The sequence below is a fragment of the Somniosus microcephalus genome, unplaced genomic scaffold, assembly GCF_052327205.1.
Source record: "Somniosus microcephalus isolate GS21.2 unplaced genomic scaffold, FLI_Smic_1.0 unresolved_chr2, whole genome shotgun sequence".
In the NCBI taxonomy this organism is placed as follows: domain Eukaryota; kingdom Metazoa; phylum Chordata; class Chondrichthyes; order Squaliformes; family Somniosidae; genus Somniosus; species Somniosus microcephalus.
This window is the reverse complement of record NW_028225180.1, coordinates 56,285,369-56,311,796: the sequence shown is the minus strand read 5'-3', so window position 1 is coordinate 56,311,796 and position 26,428 is coordinate 56,285,369. Positions and strand designations below refer to the sequence as shown.

The window sequence follows — 26,428 nt, the reverse complement described above, 5'->3', positions numbered from 1 at the left end:
GAATTGTATTCCAGGTAGCTGTGGGAGTCAGAGAGTTGTAGTGATTGTGTCAATAGCAACAATAGAGTTTATTCTGTCCCGTTACAAGTTTTAAGTGTCCCTGTGCTCCTAGTTTATAGGGGAGGGGAGTCTCTCTCTTTATTCCCCATTAAACTGGCACTACATTTATATCAGGTGTAACTGGCCCGACAGTTTTGGGGGAATTTTCGGAAGTTCCCTCCTCGAGCGGGGCCTCACACACAGGGGGCAGATTATGGGAAATTCCCAGGTTCACTACCCCCAGTTTACCCAGGAGCCGCCCGCTGTGTGCGAGGCCCCACCGCTGGCCGGTGTGTGTCTGTACTCCAGGGCTAATACCCCACAGCAGGTTAGATTGGAACCTTTTTACCGGCAGATTTAAGATCCTGAATAACAATCTTTACACAATGTTCAGGACTGTGAATAATTGTAAACATTTACAGCTGAAAGAATTCCCGATTCCGCAATATTCCCAATCCAGGAAACTTTCTCCTCGACAAGACACACCCTGCACGGTATTGGAGTAAATATCGAACTGTTAGTGATTTAAACTCGGGTTTCTCTCCTGTTTCTAGTTGAAATGGTGGATGTGGAAAACATTTTAAATTAATTTTATCTTTATTGCTGGATTATATTTTATGTTTACATTCTGCTGTCCAGCCTTATTAAATATGATTTATTGTAATTAAATTATCAGACTCTGTGACCTGTATTTGCTGATCTGTAAAATCCCCACTTGTTCACAAGGATCCATTTTAGATTCTCAAGTCCTTAGGGAATTACTGACCGATCCTCTTATTATTGGTCATATTTGTGTTGAATCTGCTTCTCTCTGGTTTAACTGAACTGTTTGTTTCTCTTCATTACGGAGCAAGAACACAATCCGTGACTGTTCTACAATTCGCCCAACAGTTAGAGACAAATAAACAGTTACCTCAGACTCTGGCATTTGTGCAGTATGGGTCCCAGCCACTGGAGTCATTCACACTGAATGGAACAGTACTCCAGATTGAGTTATTTTATTGTATCGCAGAATCCAATGACATGAGACAGGACCGCACAGTCAATCGGGGTCAATGTCAATCCACAAAATGTAAGTGTTTTCACGGATCCCACTGTTTTCTGAGCCAGTGCTTTATTCTGAGACTCAAACAGGTAGTGTAATGTTTTCAGGAGGTCCCTTTTACCAGTTTCACTCTCTGCGTTTCCAATCTGTCCTTCAACCTTCTCCTTCACCCAGTCAATCACTCAGCAGGTGGTTTGATGAAGAAATGGACCCAGAAACTCCTCCAGGGGCCAAGCTGCCTGTGGAGAGGAGAGACCAGCAACAAAACAGAGAAATCTCTCAAATCGCCCATCTTCCTTGCTGTGGGCTTCATTGAGGAGTTTCAGGATGTCCCCGGGATCTGGAGTCAGGAATTGTGCGAGTGCGGCTACAAACTCTTGGATGGTGAGGTGCGGGAATGTGTGCACCACGCTCTGGGCAGAATTATCTCTCTCCAAAAGTTCCATCATGAACCCAGACAGGAACTGGGAAGGTTGTAGATTGTACTTGATCAAATCTCCATTTCCAAACACAATCTTCTTCTCGGAGACTCCTGTGAAGGCCATCTCACCAAGCTTCAGTAACACATCACGGGGGCTTTCAATCTCTCGGCCATGGATTTTCAGAATGTTGTAAATATAGTAGGAATATAGTTGGGTGATGGTCTTGGGAACTCGCTGCTGAATCCTGTCTCTTTGTGTAAAGAAGGGACCCAGTGACAGACCGAGGATCCAGCAGTAGGAAGGGTTGTAGCACATGGTGTACAGGATCTCGTTCTCCTCCACATGTTTGAAAACAGCTGCTGCCACCGTCTGATCTTCAAAAAACTTGTTGAAATATTCCTTCTGTTCTTCACCAACAAATCCCAGGATTTCAGCCCAGACACTGATCTCAGCCTTTTCCAATAAATGTAATGCAGTGTGGCGGCTGGTCACTAGCACTGAACATCCTGGGAGCAGCTTGTGCTGTATTAAACTGTACACAATGTCAGACACTTCACACCAGTCTTCGGGATCTGTGCACATGTGCTGAGGTTCTGTATTTTTCCGATTGTCAGCAAAATCTATCGTGTCATTGAATTCGTCAAAACCATCGAATATAAACAGCAATACCTCTGGGTTCTTCCAGAGCTCTCCCAGAATATTCCCAAAGTAAGGATACAGATCCAGTATCAGATTCCTCAGGTTTATTCTACAGTTAATAGCATTCAAATCCCGGAATTTGAAGCTGAAAACAAATTGAAAGTGTGGGTATATTTTCCCAGTGGCCCAGTCATGAACAATCTTTTGTACCATTGTTGTTTTTCCAATCCCCGGGACTCCGCTCACTGCTCCTGAACTCCCAGATTTGGATTTTCTCCGGGAAAAACTGCTCTGCAACAATTGATCAGTTCGGATTTTTTCCAGCTCTCTCCGGAGATGTTTCTCTCTCCACTCTTCATGGTCTCGGCCTCTTGCCAGCAGTTCATGTTCTACAAGTGTCCGATCTCGAACAGTAGAAATGACCGTTCGCTCAGTGTATCGATCAACCAGCTGGAAAATCTTAACCTTCTCCTTTATTAGGATAGTGTTCACTCTCAGTGTTTCAGTTTGTACCCGGAGTGTTTCCTTGTGTTTCTGTTGAACGTCTTCAATTAGAACAGACAGAAAGTGGTTTCAATGTTAGTTATATTGACAAAGAAAGCTCCGATATACTGCTCTGCTTTTCAGTAATATGTAACACGAACTATTTCGAAATCTTAATCGTTGACAGTTAGAACACCAAAACAGTTCAAAACAGAACCTTGGTTGACTGAACACTTCTGAGAGAAGTTTCAAATCTAATGGGACACTAATACAGTATATACTTAACATGGCGAGCTGGGTGAAGGTGAAATGTACCCTCTGATGGTGAATACTATCTGTTGCACAATGTACTGCAGACATCTCATTACAAATCCACAGGTGATTCTGGTTACATGGCTGTAGTGGTTATAATGGATAAATGATTGAACCTCACACCCAGCAGAGCTGAGCTTTTGTACAAATAGCAAATCCGGAATTAGGCAGCAGGGAGAGGGACAGGCTCACAATGTACTGATTGGGCAGCGCTGAGAGAGGGACAGACTCACAATGTACTGATTGGGCAGCACTGAGAGAGGGACAGACTCACAATGTACTGATTGGGCAGCACTGAGAGAGGGACAGGCTCACAATGTACTTATTGGGCACACCTGAGAGAGGGACAGACTCACAATGTACTGATTGGGCAGCACTGAGAGAGGGACAGGCTCACAATGTACTGATTGGGCAGCACTGAGAGAGGGACAGGCTCACAATGTACTGATTGGGCAGCACTGAGAGGGGGACAGACTCACAATGTACTGATTGGGCAGCACTGAGAGAGGGACAGGCTCACAATGCCCTGATGTTCCCCAATTATTTGATCAGCTCTTGGGTGAGCTCGTGGGAAATTCTATATATTTCCGGTTAACATGTCAAAGGGAAATGTTAATGTTATTGTGAAGGTGAAAAGGGGATTTACAACAATAACTTGAGTTGATATAGCCCCTTTAACGTAGTAATAGCGTCCCAAGACGCTTTAATTGGAGTGTAATCAGATAAAATGAAACGCTGAGCCAAATAAAGAGATATTAGAACGGGTAACCAAAAGTTTAGTCGAAGAGGTATAATTTTAAGAGTGAACAGGCGATAAGTAGAGGTGGATAGGTTTAGAGGGAGAATTCCAGAGTTCAGGGTTGAGGCTGCTGAGAACACAGCCGGCAATAGTGGAGAGGTGACAATTAGGGATACGCAAAGTCCAAAATTGAGGAGTGCAGAGATCTCGGAGTGTTGTAGGTCTGGAGGAGATTCCAGAGATAGGGATGGGTAAGGTCATGGAGGGATTTGAAAGCAAGGATGATAATTTCAAAATCAAGACTTTGCCAGACCGGGAGCCAAAGTAGATCAGCGAGCACAGGGGTGATGGGTGAACGGGACTCGGTGCGAGTTCCGATAGGCACAGCAGAGTTTTGGATAAGCTCAAATTTACAGAGGAAGGAACGTTGGTGGTTGGCAAGCCACAGAGTGTTGGAATAACTGAGACTGGAGATAACAAAGGCATAGATGAGGATTTCAGCATTAGATAGGCTGAGGCAGGGGCACAGATAGCGAATGTTATGGAGTTGGAAGCAGGTTTTCTTGTTGATGGAGAGGGTATGGGAGTGAAAGGTCAGCTCAGGATCTAATAGGAAGCATTGGTTGCAAACAGTCTGGTTCAGACTCACACAGTTGCCAGGGAGAGGGATGGAGTCCGTGACTAGGGAACAGAGTTTGTGGCCACGACCAAAGGAAAGGCTTTGTTCTGCCCAATATTTAACAGGAGGAAGTGTTTGCTCAGCCAATACTGGATGTCGGACAAGCTGCGTGACGCATCAGAGACAGTGCAGAGCCTGAGAGATGGTGGTGAGGTAGAGCTGGTCTCGTCAGTGGAACATTGTGTTTTCGGATGATGTCGCCTAGGGGCAGCATGTAGATGATAAATAGGAGGGGACAAGGATACATCCTTGGGGGATACCAGAGGTAACAGAGCGGGAGCGGATAGAGAAGCCAGTGCAGGAGATTCGATTCTCTTGCTACGATTGGATGAATAGGAATGGAATGGAATTAAGAAAGATGATTAAGGGCATCGGGAAATTATGAGGAAAGGTCAAGGAAATTTGATTAGTTTCCTTTACTGAAGAAACTTCAGAGTCCTGAAATTGAAGTGATTCTGATTTTTAATGTAATTAACAGCATTGCTGCAGGAACTAGGCTCACGGAGAAGGGAATCAGGTGCTAACAGAAAGTTCCAATTAGGAGGTAAGGATTCAGATGGAATTGAGTTTCAATTATGTAGTGTATGTACTTTGCAGAAGGAACTTTATTCTGCAGCCCCTGTATACTGCAGTACCAGTAGTGTCCACCCCTGTATATAAGCCTGTGTAGTAACATTTGCATAGTAGTTCCAGGTTGCCTCCATTCAGTAAAGACCTGTTATAACCAACTCCTGCAGTCCGTGTCTCAATTATACACGGACATAATACTGGCGACGAGCAGATACGAACTTACCTACAGTCTGCACCACCTCATGGGGATCCATCCCTGAAGCGAAGTTATCAGAGGTCGAGGCCAGAAGGAAGAAAGAAACAGAAGAAACAGGCGTCGACCGTGGGCATCCGCCTCTGAGTCAGCGGAGTTGAAGATTTGCAGGAGAGGCTGTCGAGAGCGGGGCTTGGTTATCCTGTCGATGGTGCTTCAGCTAATCAGGCTGGTGGCAGGTAGTACACTGATCCTCCCTGGGCTGCGGCGGTCTAGAGCTCGAGCGGGTGGCTTTGCAACGGGGCCGAGCAGCATTGTCGGGAGGAGGAGAGAGAGAGAGAGAGGGTGGATCACACAGGGCGCGGCCGGTGCTACGAAGCCAGGCAGCGTACAGACCCGAGAAGAGGGAGGAGACCGCGGAGAGCGGCGTTAGCAGCAGCGCGGGGGGAAGTGCGCGAAGACCATAGGGCGTCGCCAGCAACAGTGCTAGCAACAGCGGAGAAGACAGAAAGCGCGGGAGGCGCCATCTTAATCCAGCGGGGAAGAAGGCAAAGCGTGGGAGGCGCCATCTTAGATTTCCAAGATGCCAAAGACCGGCAATATCACTGCCTTCGATAATGCAATAGAAGACTGGACCACGTATGTGGAAAGACTCGAGGTATATTGCGAGGCAAACGAAGTAGCCGATGAGAAAAAGGCATCGGTACTGCTAAACTTAATGGGCGCAAGAACGTACGGCCTATTGCAGGACCTGATTACTCCAGCCAAACCGAAGGCGAAGAGTTTTAACGAAATTGTTGCTATCCTACAGGAACACCTAAATCCTACACCGCTGCTGATAGCAGAAAGATTTAAATTCCACAGGAGAAATCAGCATAAAGATGAGAGCAATGCTGATTACCTTACGGAACTACGCAAGCTATCAAAGCACTGCCAGTTCGGAGCAGGACTGGCAGATACCTTACGGGACAAATTTGTCTGTGGACTCCTGAGTGAAGGAACCCAGAAGAGGTTACTCTCAGAGAAAGAGCTGACGCTAGATAAGGCTTTCAGCGTGGCAGTATCGTACGAAGCAGCAGCAAGGGGAGCTGCGGAAATACAGCAAAAGCCACAGGAATACGGCACCCACGAAATGACACGGGGATTTGCAAAATGTTATCGCTGCGGCAGAACAACCCATGACCAGAAGGACTGCTGGTCCAAGGACAAAATATGCAGGCAATGCGGAAAGATGGGACACATTGCACGAGTTTGCAGGTCTGGGAAGAAGACCAACGACAACAAAAAGGCTACTAAGGAACCGTACAGGAAAGTACAAGAGATGACGGACAGTAGTTCCGAAGACCAGATAAGCGATCGTGAATCCGGAAACAAGAGACTAAGCTGTCTCAAACTTCACAACGTAATCGCAAAAGAGGATCACCAAACCATTTGGGTCACCCTCACGATAGCAGGGTCCCAAGTCAAAATGGAATTGGATACAGGATTGATGTGCCTCAATGAATCTGAGACTCGACGTTAACGGAGCAAAGCAAGGCTTTTATTAACTCAGAAAGTAACACACATTGGAGAAGTGTCTCTCATCCAGAGATCTGCTGTACTGCTGTGAGACACGCTGGGGCTTGCTTAAGTAGGGGCCAGGTATGGGCGGAGCCCTACACACAATACAATACAGGTAAGGAAATGAAACTGAAACTAAACTAAACACAGGGAATACAGTGCCTGATGAATGGCATATTTCATCACAAGGATCAGCTCTAACCGTCATGAATCGACGAGACTACGAGCAGCTATTCTCACACATACCCTTGAAAGAGACATCCATTGTCTTGAAGACGTATACGGGGCAAAAAGTATACCCCAGAGGAAAAATAAGGGTGCCTGTCGAATACAACGGCAAGGAAAGACAGAAATTGTATCTGTACATACTGCAAGATGGTGGACCACCGTTATTGGGATATGAATGGATCAGAAAGATAAGTTTAGACTGGCACTCCATTCAGGCACTGACGGTGGCTGGTAAAAAGGATGACGACATCACTCCTGGATGATTGTCAACAATCTTAGCTAACGCCAAAGAGGTATTTCAACAAGAACTGGGAACTCTTAAAGGCGTAACCGCCTCAATAAAAATAGGAGAGAATGCAATTCCCAAGTTCTTCAAAGCAAGACCGGTACCATATGCAATTCGCCCAGCTGTCGAGGCAGAGCTGGAGAATCTAGAGAATGCAGGCGTGTTATCTAAGGTAGACTGGAGCGAGTGGACGACACCCATCGTTCCTGTCATGAAGAAAACGTTAAACAATAAGTCTGAGGAGCCAAGGAAGGTTCGCATCTATGGGGACTTCAAGGTGACGGTGAACCCAGTCCTTCACACAGTACAATATCCTCTTCCAAGGATAGAAGATATCTTCGCCTCACTATCTGGAGGGAAGCGTTTTACAAAAATTGGCCTAGCACAAGCATATTTGCAGATGGAGGTTGAAGAATCCTCTAGGAAGTGTCTCACGATAAACACTCACAAAGGTCTTTACCCGTATAATCGACTGGTATTCGGAGTAGCATCAGCTCCGGCGATATGGCAAAGAGCGATGGAACAAGTCCTGCAAGGAATTCCGGGGACTCAGTGTTACTTGGACAACATCCTAGTGACAGGTGACGATGACAGTGAACACCTTGCGAACCTAGAGCAGGTGCTCACTAGACTACGTGAACAGGGGCTACAGGCCAATCGCCCCAAGTGCGAATTTTTTAAGAAACAGATATCGTATTGTGGCCACGTGATTGATGAAGAGGGGTTACATAAGCCCCCTGACAAAATTTAAGTGGTAGTTAAGGCTCCAGTGCCTGAAAATGTGTCGCAACTGAGGTCATTCCTCGGATTGGTGAATTACTACCATAAGTTTTTGCCGAATTTGTCCACAATTCTGCACCCACTGAACGCCCTACTACAAACGGGAGTAGCATGGAAATGGAGCGATGAATGTAAGCGGGCCTTTCAGAAGAGTAAGGACCTAATCACTTCAAGAGAAGTATTGGCTCACTACAACCCATCACTACCGATAAGACTGGCGTGTGATGCGTCTCCCTACGGCATTGGGGCGGTACTGTCACATAAATTCGTTGATGGTTCAGAGAGGCCGATTGCTTTTGCGTCACGCTCGTTAACTTCAGCCGAGCGTAACTACGCCCAGATTGACAGAGAGGCCCTCAGCCTGCTGTGGGGGGGGGGGGGTGAAGAAGTTCAATCACTACCTGCACGGTCAGAAATTTACTCTACTTACTGATCATCAACCTCTTGTCTCCATTTTCAACCCTCAGAAGGGCGTACCGATAATGACAGCACAACGGCTACAGAGGTGGTCCCTTTTCCTAGGGGCACACCAATATGACATCGAGTACAAAGGAACTAAACGGCATGGGAATGCTGATGGATTGTCGCGCCTACCGTTGCCGACGGTGGAAGAAGAACTTGCAGTGGATCCAGTGGAGATATTCCACTCGACCATAGTCGAATGTCTCCCTGTGACGAATGCAAACATAGAAAAGGAAACACGAAATGACCCGACACTCTCCTGCGTCTATGATTTAACGGTGAAGGGATGGCCAGCACATGGCGAACCACTGCTGCCAGCATTCTCGCCGAGAAGAGAACAGCTGTCAGTGTGCCGAGAAACCTTGATGTGTGGATCCAGAGTAGTAATTCCACCCAAATTGAAGGATAGAGTGCTCAATGAGCTTCAGAGGGTCATCTGGGAGGGGTAAAAATGAAGAACTTAGCCAGAGCGTTTGTGTGGTGGCTGGGAATCGATAGAGAAATCAAAGAGATGACCAAGAGCTGTACAGGATGCCAGAAGGTCCAAAACGCCCCACCACTAGCCCCTCTACATCCATGGGAGTGGCCCTCATCTCCATGGCAAAGGGTGCACACTGATTTTGCTGGTCCATTTATGGACTCGATGTTTTTAATTGCGGTGGATGCACATTCAAAGTGGCCAGAGGTAATAAAAATGTCCTCAACCACGACAGAAAAAACTATCACAGTCTTACGAACCATATTCGCCAGGAATGGGCTGCCTGAACAGATTTGCTCCGACAATGGACCACAGTTTGTGTCTGAAGAGTTCCGGAGGTTCTTAAAGAACAATGGTGTTAAGCATTACACATCCGCCTCATATCATGAAGCCACTAATGGATTGGCCGAGAGGTTCGTTCAAACATTCAAGAAGGCTATCAAGGCAATGTGTAATGAAGATATACCCCTGCAGCACAAGGTGGATAACTTCTTGTTTGCCTACCGGAATGCGACACATGCGGTTACCAACCAAACTCCAGCCATGATGTTCTTCAATCGAAGACTACGATGCCGCTTGGATTTGGTTAAGCCAAACGTCAGAAGAGATGTGGAGAACAGGCAGTTTCAGAATATGAATGAAAGGCCGACCAGGAGTTTTAAGATAGGTCAACCAGTTTTGGCCCGGGACTTCCGCACAGAGAAATGGCAGCCAGGAATGATCTGTACATGGCAAGGACCTCAATGTATACCGTGGACGTTGGAGAGAGCATTGTAAGACGCCATGCTGACCAGATTCTAGAGTCACTGGGAGAAGTCAACTCCACACCACGATCTGATACACCTGGCGATGAAACCGACGTACCAATTGCATCTACCTCAGAATCGGTGATATTGGAAGCAGACGAACCAAACAACGACATTGATCCCGACTCAACGTTGCCAGAAGAACCTGATACCCCAAAGAGGCGTTATCCAGACAGAATCAGGGAGCCTCCTCAAAGACTGAACTTATAATTGCTTAACTTCAACTAATGTATCTAGCAACTGTAATTGTAAATATGTTATTTCATTGTTAATCGAATGTTATGTACTGTTTAGCTAAAAGGGGAGGAATTGTAGTGTATGTACTTTGCAGGAGGAACTATATTCTGCAGCCCCTGTATACTGCAGTACCAGTAGTGACCACCCCTGTATATAAGCCTGTGTAGTAACATTTGCATAGTAGTTCCAGGTTGCCTCAATTCAGTAAAGACCTGTTATAACCAACTCCTGCAGTCCGTGTCTGAATTATACATGGACATAATAAATTATTTCACCCAAAGTGTAATAGAATAGGGGATCAAGTTACCAGGGAAGGGAATTTGGGGCAGATAAATGGGACTGAGAGTTAATTAGATAAGTTTCTGTGGAGACACTGAACAGATGGACAGGTGAGATCTTCACTGTTACAGGAACAGACTTGTTTGGGTCAAGTGGATTTATTCTGCTTCTCATAATGTTCCTGCTGTAATTTTGTTTCAGAAAATACTAACACTGTTTGAGTGGTGTTGCACATACAGGCTGCATGGCCTAGAATTTGATCCGGCCTGGAATCGGGCGTGCAGTGAACGGAACGTGCACTGTAAATGCCTCTTAGCGTTGACTCAGGCAGCAGGTATTATTTGTTCTGATTGTAATGAGCCAGTGGTGCAGTTAGCGCTGCCCGTGCTATTCACTGACTATGCATAGCCTGTGTTTTCCTTTGGGTGGGGATGGGTGTTAGATATCGGGCCTCCCTGACGCCAATTAAAAGGCAACCAGCCCCTTGTAAAGGTACTCTCTGGGTACAGACAATAGGGAGACAATTGAGAATTGGTCAAATGGCTGCTGGAGCTACAGATCGTGCCCCTAGATTCACAAACGCTGCCCTGGAGGCCCTGGTAGAAGCAGTGGGCAGGACGAGGGACATTCTCTGTCCCCTAGTGGGCAAGAAACCCTCTAGTCATCAACTCCATCGACAGTGGGAAGAGGTGGATGAGCAATTCAATAAACCATCGAATTTTAAGGCACAGAAGGAGGCCATTTGGCCCATTGTGCCTACGCTGGCTGAAAAAGAGCTATCCAGCCTAATCCCACTTCCCAATTCTTGTTCCATAGCCCTGTAGTTTACAGCACTTCAAGTGAATATCCAAGTAGAGGGTCTCTGCCTCTACCACCCTTTCAGGCAGTTTGTAAAGACCCCCACCACCCTCTGGGTGAAAAAGGTTCTCCTCAACTCCCCTCTAATCCTTCTACCAATTACATTAATCTATGCCCCCGATTGTTGACCTCTCTGCTAGGGGAAACAGGTCCTTCCTATCCACTATCTAGGCCCCTCATAATTTTAGCAGCGCTGGAGGCTTAGCTCCCAGGACATGGCTCCAAATCCATAGTGACTCATCCAGGGAAGCCCCAATAAATTAATGTTCACTGCTGGTCAATTGCTGTATTAGACTGACTGACCACTGGGAGTTTGATGTTTTATCCCGGTCAGTGACGTGCACTGGCAGCAAAAGCCAGTCGCATGAGGAGCTGGATAAACTACTGGAGTAATGACAACATGTGCAAGTTTACAGATAATCCCAAGCCTGGTGTGAATTGTAACTTCATCCCACACATTTCAATGACACATTTCAGTATCAGTGACAAGTGAAAATGAAGTTGAATTCTGTTTGCCCAGCTCTTTAATTTTTCACCCCCAGATTTTGGACATCTCTAAACCAATGGTTAGAGTTAATGTCTCTGATAATCAGAACCGAAATAATCTGTTTGAAATCCTCAGCCCATCACCTACCTTTCAGCTGACTGGGAACTTCAGATAAACACTCTGTGGCTTTCATGTAATTAAATCGAAAGAAACCTGTTTAAATAAATTAGTTTTCATGAAAGCAAATCTGTGCACTACTTTAGTAAAATATGTAAATTTAGATGTGAAGTTGAATTCAGTGTGTGATTTTACCGTACCAAGTTCCTGTATTTCTTTCAGTATTTTGTCCAACTTTGGTACCCCATGGCGCATTTTCACAAAGGATTCCCACATCACCCTTCGGGCTCGAGAGCCTTTCTCCATCACCAGATTTAGGAGAAGTTTGGAACTGTCCGCCTGGTTTCCCTTCTCCGTGAGCTCAGTGATTTTCTGTAAAGAACAAGAATGAATATATTGATGAGTGGAGTGAAGGGACTGCAGCAATAATGAACTGGAAGAGATTTTCCTCTTATTGCGCTCGGGCAAGAGCAGGAAGAGGAAACCAGGGCGGCGTTGGTTTCCCGTTGGTAACAAAGCCTCCCTGCTTTCGGTCCCGTACACTCTCAATACTCTCCCTCTTCACCATTTCAAGCAGTCATAAGACCCAGATCATGTTCCCCTCATCTCTTTTTTCCTGTAAGTTGATAAATTCAGCTCTGAGACTGTGTTTTATAATGGAAGGTCCGCGGTCCGAGTATGATCCGTTCTGCCCTGCTCTGACCCCATTCCCCATTATTCGTTCATTCTGATGTTAGGGGCTCAATCCTGATGAGTCCATTGTGGCCTCAGCAATGTTCTGTGCAACTATTGGCCATGAATGGGAGTGTTTAACCTAATTAGGTAGGGGGACAGGAACCAGGATGAAGAATTCGAGAGGAGAAACAAGGTGTATGGAGCATTGCGAGAGACAAATAGCGCGAGAATATGGAAGAGCCCAGAGAGAGGAGGAATCAGGCAGGGGGGAAATGCAAAACAGACTAAGGCGAGTCTAGAATGTGTATACATCAATTCACGGTGCGTGACAAATAATGTTGGTAAGCTGCAGGATATGGGTTATGATATACTAGCAATATGGAGACCTGGCTCAAACAAGGGGAGGAATCAGAACTTAACATTCCTGGATACAAAGAGTTCAGGGGGAATAAGAAAGAAAAAACAGTGCAGTGGGGGAGAGTGACAGTAGACTGGGGAAACACAGAGTAAATGCCAAGGAGGGATGGAATTCCTGAAATGTTTAGATGAGAACATTCTTGATGAATACAGTTCCAGCCCAACAAGGAACGAAGCAGAGCTCGATCTAGTTATAGGCAGTGAAGTGGGAAAGTGGAGCACTTTTCAGTGGGACAGCATTTGGGGAACAGTGATCAAAATATCATTAGGGTTCGAGTAGTAATGGAAAGGGACAATGATCAATCTAACGTGAAGATGCTCAACCGAAATAGGGTTTACTTCAGTGAGCTGTAAACGGATCAGTTGAATTGGAAACAAAGATTGGCAGGTAAACAGTAAATGAGCAATGGGAGGTCTTCGAAGAGGAGATATCACAGGTACAGACCAGACGCGTTCCTATGAGGGTGAAGGAAGGGCATCCAAAGCTAGAGCTCCCTGGATGACTAAAGATATAGGGCTAGAAATTCGGTATCGCCCCGTTTGGGGCGCTAGTCCTAGCGAAGCACAAAGTTTAGCGCCACCTTGTGCAATATTGGGTTGCAGCGCCCCTGAAGGTGATTGCGGTGCTAAATCAGGCGCTGCACGATACTCTTAAGGCGCTAACCCGGCGGCGCAACCCAATTTCACCGCGGCGGGGCGCAGCGCAGGTGCTGTCAATAATCACTTTCCCCGAGACACACTGGCGCCGGCCAGCTCTTAAAGGGGCAGGTCAATTAGCATCACCAGACACACTCACTGCCTTGTAGGCCTTAAAATCAGTGCGAACCTACCTGTGGCGCTCCAGCCTAGCAAGACATGGAAAGGGTGAGGCAGAGGGCAGAGCGCTTCACTGATGAGGCATTGGATGTTCTGGTTGGCGCAGTGGAGCACCAGCGAGCTGTTCTGTACCCTGAGGATGGGAGGAGGCCTCCTCAAGCCGAATACCGCCGAGCTTGGAGGCAGGTTGCCACAAGAGTGTCCTCCAGCAGCGTGGTGCCCAGGACTCCTGTGCAATGCAGGAAGAAGTTCAACGACCTCACTCGGGTCGTTAGGGTGAGTGCCTTTTTCACAATCATCTTCATCCCTCCATCTGCACCTCACTTTATGGCCAGAGGGTGCGCGAGTCCCCAATGGCCGTCTGTCAGCCAGCACCCATGGCCCTTTCAGGAAACACACACGCACATGCAGCTCAGTGCATAATGTAAGGGCTATTCAACCATGGGGGGCATGTAATGTCAGCTCAATGCATGATGTAAGGGCTATTCAACCATGGGGGGCATGTAATGTCAGCTCAATGTATGATGTAAGGGCTATTCAACCATGGGGGGCATGTAATGTCAGCTCAGTGCATGATGGAAGGGCTATTCAACCATGGGGGTCATGTAATGTCAGCTCAGTGCATGATGTAAGGGCTATTCAACCATGGGGGGCATGTAATGTCAGCTCAATGCATGATGTAAGGGCTATTCAACCATGGGGGGCATGTAATGTCAGCTCAGTGCGCATGTTTCATCACTTCCTGTCCTTTCTCCTGCAGTCCAAGCTGGCGTGGAACCAGCGGGAACAACTTCGCACCGGAGGAGGCCGGCCTGACCTGCACACCCTGACGGAGCTGGAGGAAGGAATCCAGCTGATTCTGGGAAGCAGGATGAGTGGTCCTGTCGCCGCTGGAGCTGCCGACCCCAGTGTGCGCAGCGATGGTAAGGTTATCACCTTTTTGATCACTCTCCTTCCACTTGTTCCCCCCACCAGCATGATTTTTCACTGTCGAACCAGCGCAGTGCATTGCAGCACTCACTGCCACCCTGTCCTCATGCTAAAGCCACTCCTGTACCTCCCTGCTTTCAGGTGCTGATTTGCCAGGTGAGGAGGCGGGCCCTCAAGCTGCCACGGTGAGTGACTCTGGAGGCGACAAGCAGGAGGAAGCCGGACCATCCCAACCACCCTCAGGCGAGCCAGCCCAACGCCAGACTGGGGGGACGACAAGCTCTGAGGAGGAACCAACTCCAGGCACCAGTGGGCTGCAGCAACGCAAGGGGGGTAGGGAAGCTCGGGGACCGTCTCCCCGGAGGGCGAGTCAGGCTGCCAGTGCTGCTGCACAGAGCGCAGAGGAGGTGCGTGCCCTCGCAGAAATGAGCACCCAGGCTGGGCTGAGGTACACTGAGCTTATGGCTGAATTGGCAAGGTTGCCTGAATCCATCGAGATGCTGGCGAGGAGTGTCCAAGACTTCGGAGCAGCACAGGCTTGGAGTGCGCAGGACTTCAGGACAGCATTGGAAAAGAATGTCCAGGGCTTCAGCGAAGCAATGGAAAGGACTGTCCAGGGCTTCAGCGAAGCAATGGAAAGGACTGTCCAGGGCTTCGCCAAAGCACTGGCACCTGCCATGCAAGTGCTGAGTGCTGCCACGCAGTCACTCGCTGGTCTCATGCAGACGCAGATTGAGGCCACGCGAGCACTGACTGCTGCCACCCTCGATGGATCAGACAGGATTACCCGGGGCCCTCACAGCACCACAGCAGGCCAGCAATCTGTGGACCATCCGATTGCTGCGCAGGCTGCGGTGCTGCGCCGTCAGAGTGCCAGTATGTTGGCCAAACAGTGAGCTGCTGTCCGCTCTCAAGGTGACAGCATTCCTGATGCCACTGCTGGCACATCTCCACTGCAGCTGCCACCACCTGCAGGACAGACTGCTTCCACCTATGCACAGGTGGAGCAGTCAGCAGCCGGGCCCTCTAGGCCCAGAGGTCGTCCAGGCCACCCCTCAGGAGCATCTGCACTTTCGGACAGTCAGCAGGCCTCCCCCAGCCTTGCTGCAGCCATTGGGGTCACATTAAGGAGGAGCTGCAGGGAGGGAAGGGGCCAGTCTCGAAAGAGACCCAGATCACCATCAAGGGGGAAACAGTAGAAGGTGCTGATGAAGCATCTGTTGAGTAGGAATCAAGGCCAAGGAAGATGGTCGGAATGTGATTTATGTTTTGGACAGTCTCCCGGGTGTGAGAGCCAGTTATGTGTCAGAGTGTTAGTTTTGCTTTCTGTTGCCATTGCTTATTCATGTTGGAAGGAACAACATTTTGTGTAATAAAACACTTTTCATTTACAATGGCCATGTCTGCTATTTACATGCATCTTGCCCTTCACAGGCTTGGGGGTATCAGAGCGGTTCCATTCCTGTTGTTGGAATGGCAGCAAGCATTCCATGAGAGGGGCCTAGAAGCGACTTCTGATCAGCCTCTGACACGCAGCCTGAAAAGAGCCGCTCGCGTAGAAGTTCAGGGCAGCAGTCATCTTCTCAGCCACCGACAGAGATGACCGGCACCTTATCGGAGGCTGCAGATCTGGCTGAAGCAGCTGGCACAGCTCAGTCACCACCTCCTTTGTAAAGCGCTGCCTTCTGATACACTGCTCCTCCGACATGCTCATGTAGGAAAACTGCTGTCAGAAAACCCTGCCAGCGCAAGGTCTGGTGTGGCGACGTCTGTTGGCCCTCCTCCGTCTGGCCATGCCTGCCCCTCTCTCCATGCTTCTCTGTGCCCTTTCCCGATGATTCAGCAGCAGGACGTTCCCCTCCAATGCAGCCCCCATAATAAGTGCGCACAGGAAGTTTTCCCGTTGTCAATGCTCACCAACACCAAGATGATGGTCAGCGCTGGCTCAGTGGTGAAATGGCTCGCAGTGTGCAGCTCAGCAACTCTCTGTAATTCTCGAGGAAGTTGTGAGCCAAAAAGGCTGGCGCTTTCAAACCCCTTTAAATAGCGCCTCTCCAGCCCGAGAGCGACTGGGGAAGGCTCCAGGTAAGCTGTCCTTAATAGCGCCAGGCGGTGCGGAGGGGGGCGCCACTGAATTTCTGGTCCCGGGCGCCCAAAAGGTGTTTCACTCAAATGACATCATAATCTGCCTGCGCCCGTGAGCGGGCACTAAGATTTTGCGCCGCCGCTAAATGTCAGCTCAATATGGGGAGAGGCGCTGGCTTCGCTTCGCCCAGTCGGAAATTGGTTAGCGCCCCATTTCTCGGCCTCTTTAGGCGCTAAGCGGTGGTGCTACCAACCGAATTTCTCCCCCTATATATAGAGGTTAACATTAAACAGAAAAGGTTGGCTTATAATAAATGTCATATTCATAATACAATAGAGTTAATTAAGAAAAATACAGAAAGTGCAGAGGCGAACTAAAAACAGAAATACGAGGGCCTAAAACTTTTATGTGAAAATATCATTGGTTAACATAAAGGGGAACACTGTTGTCATTTATAAATATTATTATAAATAGTAAAAGGATAATCAAACGAAGGGTGGGGCCTATTAACGACCAAAAAGGAGGTTGTTTTGTGTAGGCAGAGGGCATGGCTGAGGTACTAAATTAATACTCTGCGTCTGTCTTCAAAAAGCAAGAGGGTGCTGCCAATGTCACAGTAAATGAAGAGATAATAGAGAAATTGGACAAGATGCAAATAGGTAAAGGGGAGGCACTTAAAATATTGGCAGCACTCAAAGTATAAAAGCCACCCTGTCCGGATGAAATCCATCCGAAATTGTCACTGTTCTAGCTACAATCTTCCAATCCTCCTTGGACATGTGAGTGGTGCCAGAGGACTGGAGAGTTGCCACTGTCACACCCCTGTTCAAAAAAGTGGAGAGGTATAGCACCTACAGGCCAGTCGGCCCCCCCAGCTAGTATAATCTATATATATATAAAGCGGTCGATCTGTCTGTCTGTCTGTCCTTCTGTCCTTGGGTGTGCGTCTGTCCGGCTATGCGCTCGAAAGCTACGCGCGCGTTACCTCCGAAGAAAGCTTACGTTTCCGGGATACTGGTAAGCTTATTTACTTTTCGGTCGGACGAAAATTGTTCGCGCCTTATGCAAAAAACCTTCAAAATTAAACTCATTATCTGCTTGCATTGATTGACTGACGTCAAGGTTCGACCAATCCTGTGCCGTCACGATTGACCAATCCTACAGTACGGTCCCCTGATGGTTGGCCAATCGGGGTGTGTGTGTGTGTGTGTGTGTGTGTGTGTGTGTGTGTGTGGGGGGGGGGGGGGGCGGACTAATCGTTTTCATCTCGGGGATCTGGCAGCCATTGTTTCAGTGCTTGCAGCTTCCAGCTCAAACTACTTTGAAAGTTAGTATCTCAATAACAAGATTTACCAAAAACGTTTTATAAGTACTTTCACGGTATTAAGTGTGTGTGTGGGTGGGACTAATTGTTTTCATCTCAGGGAAGTGCCAGCCATTCTTTCACTGGTTGCAGCTCAAGCTACTCTCCTTATCCAGCTTTGAAAAAGTTAGTTTCTCTTTTAAAAATAACATAAGATTTACCAAAAACGTTTTATAAGTACTTTCACTTTCATCTTTCAAGGTATTAAAAAGGTAGAAATGTTGCCCGGCAGCACATTCACAAAGGGACACAGAGAGGGCCCTGAAGCCTGGGACTCGATTTAAAATGTTGCCCAGCACCAGATTCACAAAGGGACACAGACAGGGCCCCAAAGCCTGGCACTCGATTTAAACCGCCCGCCCCAAAACAGCCCTGGCAACGCCAGGCTCCCCCCAGCTAGTATATCTATATATATAAATTGATACATCTGTCTGTCTGTCTGTCTTTGCCTGTGCGTCTGTCGGGCTATGCGCTCGAAAGTTACAGGGCGTACCTACGCGCGCGTTACCTCCAAAGAAAGCTTACGCTTCCGAGACGGTTTAAAGCATATTTACGTTTCGGCCGGGCTAAAATCGCGCCCGCGGTATCCGAAAAACCTTGAACGTTCCGCTCATTAGCATCTCATTATCCGCTCATTAGCGACAGAGTGACCTTGAGGCCGACCAATCGTACAGCGGGTTGCTGGCGTGTGCCGCCGGGCCAATTGGTGCGTGTGTGGCCGGGCCTTATCGTTCTGAACCGAGGTGAGTCGCCGCCATCTTGATTCCAAACTTTTTCTTTTTCCCGCGTCTTAAAAAAAAACGTTGCTTTTAAAACACATATTGTTTTTTAAAAAAATGATTTAGAAAGTAATTAACTTATCTAATCTCATTAATTTTCCTACCTTTCCCCATTTTTCCAGGTAGGCCTAGAAGCCTCGGCGTCTCCTCCGCACCCATGCCCGAGCGTCACCCTGGCAACCGGGCCCGCCGGCCGTCTCGCACAGCCGCAGTCGGTGGTCTTCACCTCGGGGGGGGGGCCGCGCGCGCAGCAGGAGCAGCTGAGACGCGGCGTCTCTCTCTCTGGCTCGGCCGGGGGGCAGGGCTTGGTCAGCGTCACGGCTACCCTGCCAACCGGGCCCTCCGGCCGTCTCGCACAGCCGCAATGTTGAAGCCAGCTCGGGAGGCTGGTGCTCGGAAGATCGCGCCTCCGGAGTTCAGTGCTTAGTTGCTGGGGGGGGGGGGGCGAGCCTCGGGGGTGGGGGTGCGAGTCTCGGGGGGGCCAACCTCTGGAGTTCGGGGGGAGGATCAGGGGGGACGGGGATCAGGGGGGAGGAGGAGGAGGAGGAGTCTCTCTCTCTCTCCTTCCCCACCTCTCTCCTTCCCACACAGACAGACAAACTCATTTATATATATAAAAATTATTTCTACTTTTTTCATATTAACATGCCCTCAAAAAACCCTCGGCGCTGCCGGGCACTCCAGCTACAGCCAGCACCAGGGATGAGGGACTTCAGTTACATGGATGGGATGGAACTGTCTGTTTAACACCCCTGATCTAGATGTTTAAATTGAGGCACTTTCAGTAATTCTTTGGTATCCCGTGCTGAGAACTATCTGGATTGGTTAGTATTCAGACTCCAAGGTTTCCTACTACTAGCTTGGAAAAGTCAGGAACTTTCCCCTTGGAACAAAGGTGACCTAATAGGGGTTTTTAAAGATGATGAGAGGTTTTGATAGATTTGAGAAAGAAAAAACTATTCCCTCTGGTGAGTAGTTCAATAACCAGAGGTCATGGATTTAAAATAATTGAAAAAGATCTAGAGAGAGGATGAGGACAATTGCTTCCACTCAGAGTTGTCAGGATTAGGAACGTTCTACCTGAAAAGATGGTGAAAGCTGATTCCATAAATAATTTTAAAGGGAGTTGGACAGGTACTGGAGGATGAGGAACTTACAGGGTTTTGGACAAACAGTTGGAATTTGACACTAAGCAGGACTGTTCTTTCAAAGAGTCTGCAGAGAGATGACGCGTCAAATGGCCTCCTTCTGTGCTGTAAGTTTCTGTGATTATACTATAGCTGTATAATTTGCTTGAACATCCTGAGGATCTTCATAGAACCAACAAGTTGATTTAGCTCTGGATCTGAATCAATATAAATTGGATCATTCTATTCGGTTGATCCAACACTCCCCACAGGTATTTTTTTTGGATTGTTTGTTCTGTTTGGGTCCAATACTTGTTCACTGGTTTAGCATTTTCTAACAAATAAGTTTCCTTTAGCAGGCACATGGTTATCATCTCACAGTTCCTCAATTTACTTTAAGTAGTTTATAGGTCACTCAACTCATGAACTTCCTTCCAAATCCCGTCAGTTGTTTCCTAGTGCTAATAACATTCTTGGTTCCTTTTGATTTTAGCCCACAAAGGGTTATATCGGACCTGGTACCCTGTCCTTTCTTTGTACAGATACGGACGGATCTGCTGGGTATTTTCACAATTGTGTTGTTGTTTCAGATTTACAACAGTTTTAATCCATTTCTTTCCTGTTTGGCGTGTTCCTCTTCTGTAACAATCTGTGATTCTAAGATCTGACATCCTGTTAGTTTTGTGATGTTTTAATAATCCAAACTCATTCTGTGTCCCTCCCACTTACCTGATGTTCTTGTCCACTGAAATGCCTCTCGTATGTTAACAACGAGCCGACACCGTCCACCCCTCCTTCAATCGCCTGTTCCAGTCTGTCCCAGTAGAATTTCGTCAACTGGAACAGCTGGTAATCGTCGCACTTTGTCAAGACCTCAGTGATTGTAGAATTCGGGTCTGTGAACACAAATGGAGAAAACTAAACACATTATCCACTTTACATACAAGCTGCAACATTTTCTCTTACACCAGACGGCTGAAGCCTCCAGTGAGCTAGATCGAACACCTTGTGGAAAAACCACATTCAACGCAATTGCTACATCCTGTCGATCTACATAGTCAGTCAATTCTTTAAAAAAAGTGCTTACATTTCTCAAACACGACTTGTCTACAGCTAATCAGTTCCAGCCTCCCCTGTATCTCAACATTCACTAATTCAGCATTAAATTACAAATTCGAGGAGTTGGCGCATGACTGCCATAGACTAACTGTTCTAGATACCCGATCTTTCCTCTCTCTCCTCCATAGTTGAACAGAGGCGTTACTTGGGCTCCTTCAGCAATCAATTATATTGTTTATATCTAAAGAGGATTGAAAAATTGTGGAGTCTCTCTCCTATCTCCTCGGTGTGACTTCCTTTAACATCCTGGAGTGCATTTTCTCGGGGATCAGTGAATTATCCACATTGCAATTTTTCTAAAATCCAAATCCTTCTCTACAGTTATCTCAAACTATGGTCCCACATCATCCTCTATTACATCTACATTCACAGTACCAAAATCATGTTTAGAATGTAAAGAAAATATATGGTATCTCCTCAAAACTTCATCCTCCACAACTAGATTCCCCCTTTGTCCCGAGCCCTAAAGCCTTGAATTATTATTTCACTTCATATAAACCCTGACTTTTTATATTATCCGTTGGTCTTATCCCATATACCATTTTACCCAGCCCCACCCTATCTCCCTTTTCACCTTGCTACTACATGTTCTACATTCCTCATGATTTCCTGCAGTATTGAGTGCTCTAGTCTGATATTGGGCCGATACAAACCAGCTATTTATACAGCCACCCACAACAATGTTCTCTCGCTGCTGAAAATGTTCTAACCAGAAGCATTTCTCTCCTAGTCCTGTACAAACGTTGCATAGATACTGGACCCCATCAGTCTTGCTTTTAGCTTTCACATGTTTGGAACGATTTTTACATTCACACACGTAACATTCAGTCAATGTTCTTTTCAATGCTCATCCTCGTTTTTATTTATTTTTTCAAAAGGGAAACAATGACTTTATCGCTCATTACTTCAAAATCTCCCTCCTTTTTCCTGATAATATTTTTACACTTTCATAAATCTGCTGATCCTGCTCCAAAAAAGTTATATTAATGATACTCCCTATTCTCAGATCTGGATTTCCCCAAACTCTGGTCATATCAACTGATTCTCTTCTGCCTGCTGCAGCCACCTTTTCTGAAAACCATTATTAATGGTCTTTTCAGATCACGGCCATCCCGTCCCTTTTCCCCGAACTCACTCTAATGTCCCAACAACGTGAACCCTTCCCTGCTGTTCCAGCACTGCAGTCACACATTGACCTGCCTCCTCAAGCAGCCCAGTGCAAAAAATTCCAGAGATCACCAGCCTTGTTTTTCAATCTATTATCTGACTTTCAATTACCTCAATATATTCCTCAAACCAGGGCAGCATACTAGCCGCAACTATCTCAAGCTGATTCATCTTCGCTCCATCATAAGGTCAGAGGTGGGGCTGCTCATTGATGATTGCAGTGTGTTTGCCTCTGTTGGCAATTCCTCAGATAATGAAACAGTCCATGCCCGCATGCAGCATAACTCGGATAACATTGAGGTTTGGGCTGATAACTGGCAAATAATATTCGAACCACACAAGTGTCAGGACCTGTACATTTTTTCTTCATTCCTGGGATGTGGGTGTCGCTGGCAAGGCCAGCAGTTATTGCCCATCCCTAATTGACCTGGATGTGGTGAGCCACCTTCTTGAACCGCTGCAGACCCTGTGGTGAAGGTACTCTCTGTGCTGTTAATGACGGACTTCCATGATTTTGACCCAGCGATGAAGGAATTTTCAAGTCAGGATGGTGTTTGATTGGGGGGAAGTAGGTGAAAGTGTTCCTGTGCGCCGGCTGCCATTTTCCTTCTAGGTGGTAGAGGTCGTGAGTTTGGGAGGTGCTGCCGAAGAAGCATTGGCGAGTTGCTGCAGTGCATCTTGTAGATGGTACACACTGCATCCAGGGTGCGCTGATGGTGGAGGGACTGTCGAGCTTTGTTCTGATCTGTTGGTTGTGGAATCGATTAGTTATGTCTATAGCATGCTGTTTCTGCTGTTTAGAATGCACGTAGTCCTGTGTTGCAGCATCCCCAGTTTGACAGCTCATGTTTAGGTACTCATGCTGCTGCTCCTGGCATGCTCTTCTGCACTCTTCATTGAACCAGGTTTGGTCCCCTGGCTTGATGGTAACGGTAGAGTGAGGGATATGCCGGGCCATGACGTTACAGATTGTGGTGGAATACAATTCTGCTGCTGCTGATGGCCCACAGAGCCTCATGGATACCCATTTTTAGCTGCTAGATCCGTTCTCAATCGATCCCATTTAGCACATTGGAAGTACCACACGACACGATGGAGGGTGTCCTCAGTGTGAAGACGGGACGTCGTTTCCACAATGACTGTTACCAATGTGGTCATGGACAGCTGCATCTGCGACAGGTAGATTGGTGAGGCCGAATTCCAGTAGGTTTTTCCCTCATGTTGGTTCTCTCACCACCTGTCCACAGGCCCAGCCTGGAAATTATGTCCTTCAGGACTCGCCCAGCAATGGTGCTACCGAGCTACTCTTGGTGATGGATATTGAACTGCCCCACCCAGAGTACATTCTGTGCCCTTGGTAATCTCAGTGCTTCTTCCAAGTGTTGTTCAACATGGATAAGTAATGATTCATCAGCTGAGGGAGGGCGATATGTGGTAATTGGCAGGAGGTTTCCTTGCCCATGCTTGACCTGTGCAATGAGACTTCGTGTGGTCTGGAGTTAATCTTCAAAACTCCCCGGACCACTACCTCCTGACTGTATACCACTCTGCCGCCTCATCTGGTGATGATGGTGGATTCTGGGACATTGGCTGAAAGGTATGATTCTGTGAGCATGACTATATCAGGCTGTTGCTTGCCTAGTCTGTGGGACAGCTCTCCAAATTTTGACACACTTCCCTAGATGTTAATGAGGTGGACTTTGCACGGCTGACTGGGCTCGGTGTGCCTTTTTCGTGTCCAAAGCCGATGCCGAGGTCGATGCCGGGTGGTCTGCCCGGTTTTATTCTTTTTATTGTTTTATGTAGCAGCTTGGCACAGCTGAGTGGCTTGTTAGGGCAGTTAAGAGTCACGTATAGGCCAGACCAGGTATGGGCGACAGAGTTCCTTCCCTAAAGGTAGTTAGTCAACAATCCGGTAGTTTCATGGTCACCATTACTGATCGTAGCTTTTTAGTCCAGATTTATTTAATTAGCTGCAGATGACTCGTCCAGTAACATAACCATTATGCTACCTTTCCCTTGTTATCTCCATCTCCTCAACCACATTCCCATGAGAGTCAGTGACATTACCATCGCCAAGTCCCCCACATCATCCAATAATTGTACTGGATCAGCCACATAAAAAGCGTATCTACTGTAGCAGGTCAGAGGCTGGGTATTCTGTGGTGAGTGGCTCACTTCCTCATCCCCAAAATTCTTTCCCCCGCCAACTTGACACGTCAGGAAGTGATGGAATACTCTCCATTTGTCTGGACGAGTGCAGCTGCAACAACAGTCATGAAGCTCGACACAATTCAACACAAAGCATTCTGCTCGATCAGCACCCCATCTATTGTGGCAAATATTCACACCCTCCACCATTGGCGTACCGAGGCTACAGTGGGCTGTCTACAGGATGCACTCACGTAACTCGCCAAGCCATCGTCGACAGCACCACCCAAACCCACGACATTTACCACTAGAAGGACGAGGGAAGCAGGTGCAAGGGAACACCATCACCTCCAAGTTCCCCATAAAATGACACAACATCCTAACTTGGATATGTATCACTGCTCCTTCATTGTCGCTGGATCTCAACCGCGGAACTCCCTACCTAAAAACACTGAAGGAGCACCTTCACCATGTGGACTGCAGAGATTCAAGAAGACAGCCTACCATCACCTATTCAAGGGCAACCAGGAATGGGCAATAAATGCTGTGCTTGCCAGTGACACTCGCAACTTGAACATTATTTTAAAACATGGATTTCTAGTTGTGTTATTGGCTTTGACCAGAAGTATTTTCTGCTCTCCTTGCCTTTCCAGAAAAGGTCACACCCATTGTAACATTTTATTCCCTCTGGCACCAGAAGTTGTCTATTCCCCAAACTGTCGAATCAGACACTTCTATCGCTCTCCTGTTCCTTTGGGTAAACTGCTGTCAACCTCTTGCCCCCCAACACTCGAGGTGACTCCCTGATATCGCACTGTCGCTCAGGAAGACCGTCCTCTGAGTCACTGTCTCTATCCACCTTATAGACCCCAATACCAGGCATCAATTTGACAGTTCCAGTGCTCAGGGGCTCCCTCCACCTGTGACTGCAGTGCCCCTCTAGATGGTCACTCACTTCCTGCTTTGTACTCAGCCCCTGCCCAGGTGATTTCATTGAAACATAAAATTCTTAAGGAGCTTGACAGGGTAGTTACTGGGAGGATGTTTCCACTGCCTGGCGAGTCTAGTACAAGGGGTCAGAGTCTTAGAATGAGGGGGTCAGACATTTAGGACTAAAGTGAGGAAAATATCTTCACTCAAAGGGTTGTGAATCTTTGGAATTCTCTACCACAGAGGCTGTGGATGCTCAGTCATTGAATATATTGAAGACAAAGATCGATAGATTGTTGGATACTAATTGCAGAGCAGGCTCGAAGGGTCGAATGGCGTACTCCTATTTCTTATAATAAGTTTCCTCTTCCTGTGTGAGCTCAGGTTGTTGCACGAGATCAGGAGCATTTGTCAGGATAGAAATTACATTTAAAGAATTTTGTGAACCCACCTGTGTCCATTCTCATTCTTGTTGAAGATGTTGGATCTTCTCCCTTGTTTGGACCTTCAGCCATGGTGGTGACAGGCGTTCCCAGGCTCTGATGCTCTGTAATAAGTATATTAAAAGAAATGTTAGATGGAAATAATAAAATGAGAAGGAGAACGTTGCCTTGTTAAACGTGATATCAAGTCCCTCCTCCCCCATCAGTACACCAGCTGTTAGCTCTGGGATCGAGTATTTCCCGAGTGTTACGATCAACTCTCCACATCAGGTGTGACACAGACAGCTGCCCAGTGAAATCCAGTGAGTCCCGCTGATCTCCACAACCCAGTTCCAGACGGGCTCCCGTCGGCCGAGACTCAGCACTGGGAGCGCCCATTGGTGAGATTTACTCCCACAGTGGAGGCCAAAACCAGCCTTACACCCAAGATAGAGAATATTCTGCAGGGAAATGTGGAGCGAGTGGTCACTGATGAATTCAATGATCCACCACTCGGATTAGCACAGTCTGGCACTATTAGATTATTTTTATTCACAGATGTGTGTTTAATATTTTTGATTTGTTGAGCTTTCATATTAAATTCTGGTAGTTTATGAATATGATTTCTATCCACACACACAATATATAGCCGAGTGTGATCGCTCTGGTCTCTATGTGCAGTGACATTGTCCGTGTGTTCATGGAGACGTGTCCTGGTTGGTGTTTCTATTTGAATATATTGACCAT

General features: G+C 47.3%; 1 protein-coding gene and 1 pseudogene across 2 annotated transcripts in view; one reads left to right on the top strand and one right to left on the bottom strand.

The window, feature by feature from the left end:
* Positions 1 to 820: 820 nt before the first annotated feature.
* On the bottom strand, positions 821 to 22,349 carry LOC147092673 (NACHT, LRR and PYD domains-containing protein 3-like). The gene is made up of 5 exons (XM_085975661.1): positions 22,290 to 22,349; positions 20,622 to 20,810; positions 11,900 to 12,071; positions 11,730 to 11,795; positions 821 to 2,690 (listed from the first exon to the last, which is right to left on the bottom strand). Exons 1-5 carry the CDS (start codon positions 22,347 to 22,349, stop codon positions 1,267 to 1,269), a joined length of 1,911 nt encoding a protein of 636 aa, XP_085831787.1. The 3' UTR covers positions 821 to 1,266.
* A 921-nt stretch (positions 22,350 to 23,270) lies between these two features.
* LOC147092672 (ribonuclease inhibitor-like) overlaps positions 23,271 to 26,428 on the top strand; it is a 37,374-nt pseudogene continuing 34,216 nt past the window's right edge. Inside the window, exon 1 of the transcript XR_015075005.1 lies at positions 23,271 to 23,357. The product of XR_015075005.1 is annotated as a ribonuclease inhibitor-like (transcript). The remainder of the gene's footprint in view (positions 23,358 to 26,428) is intronic.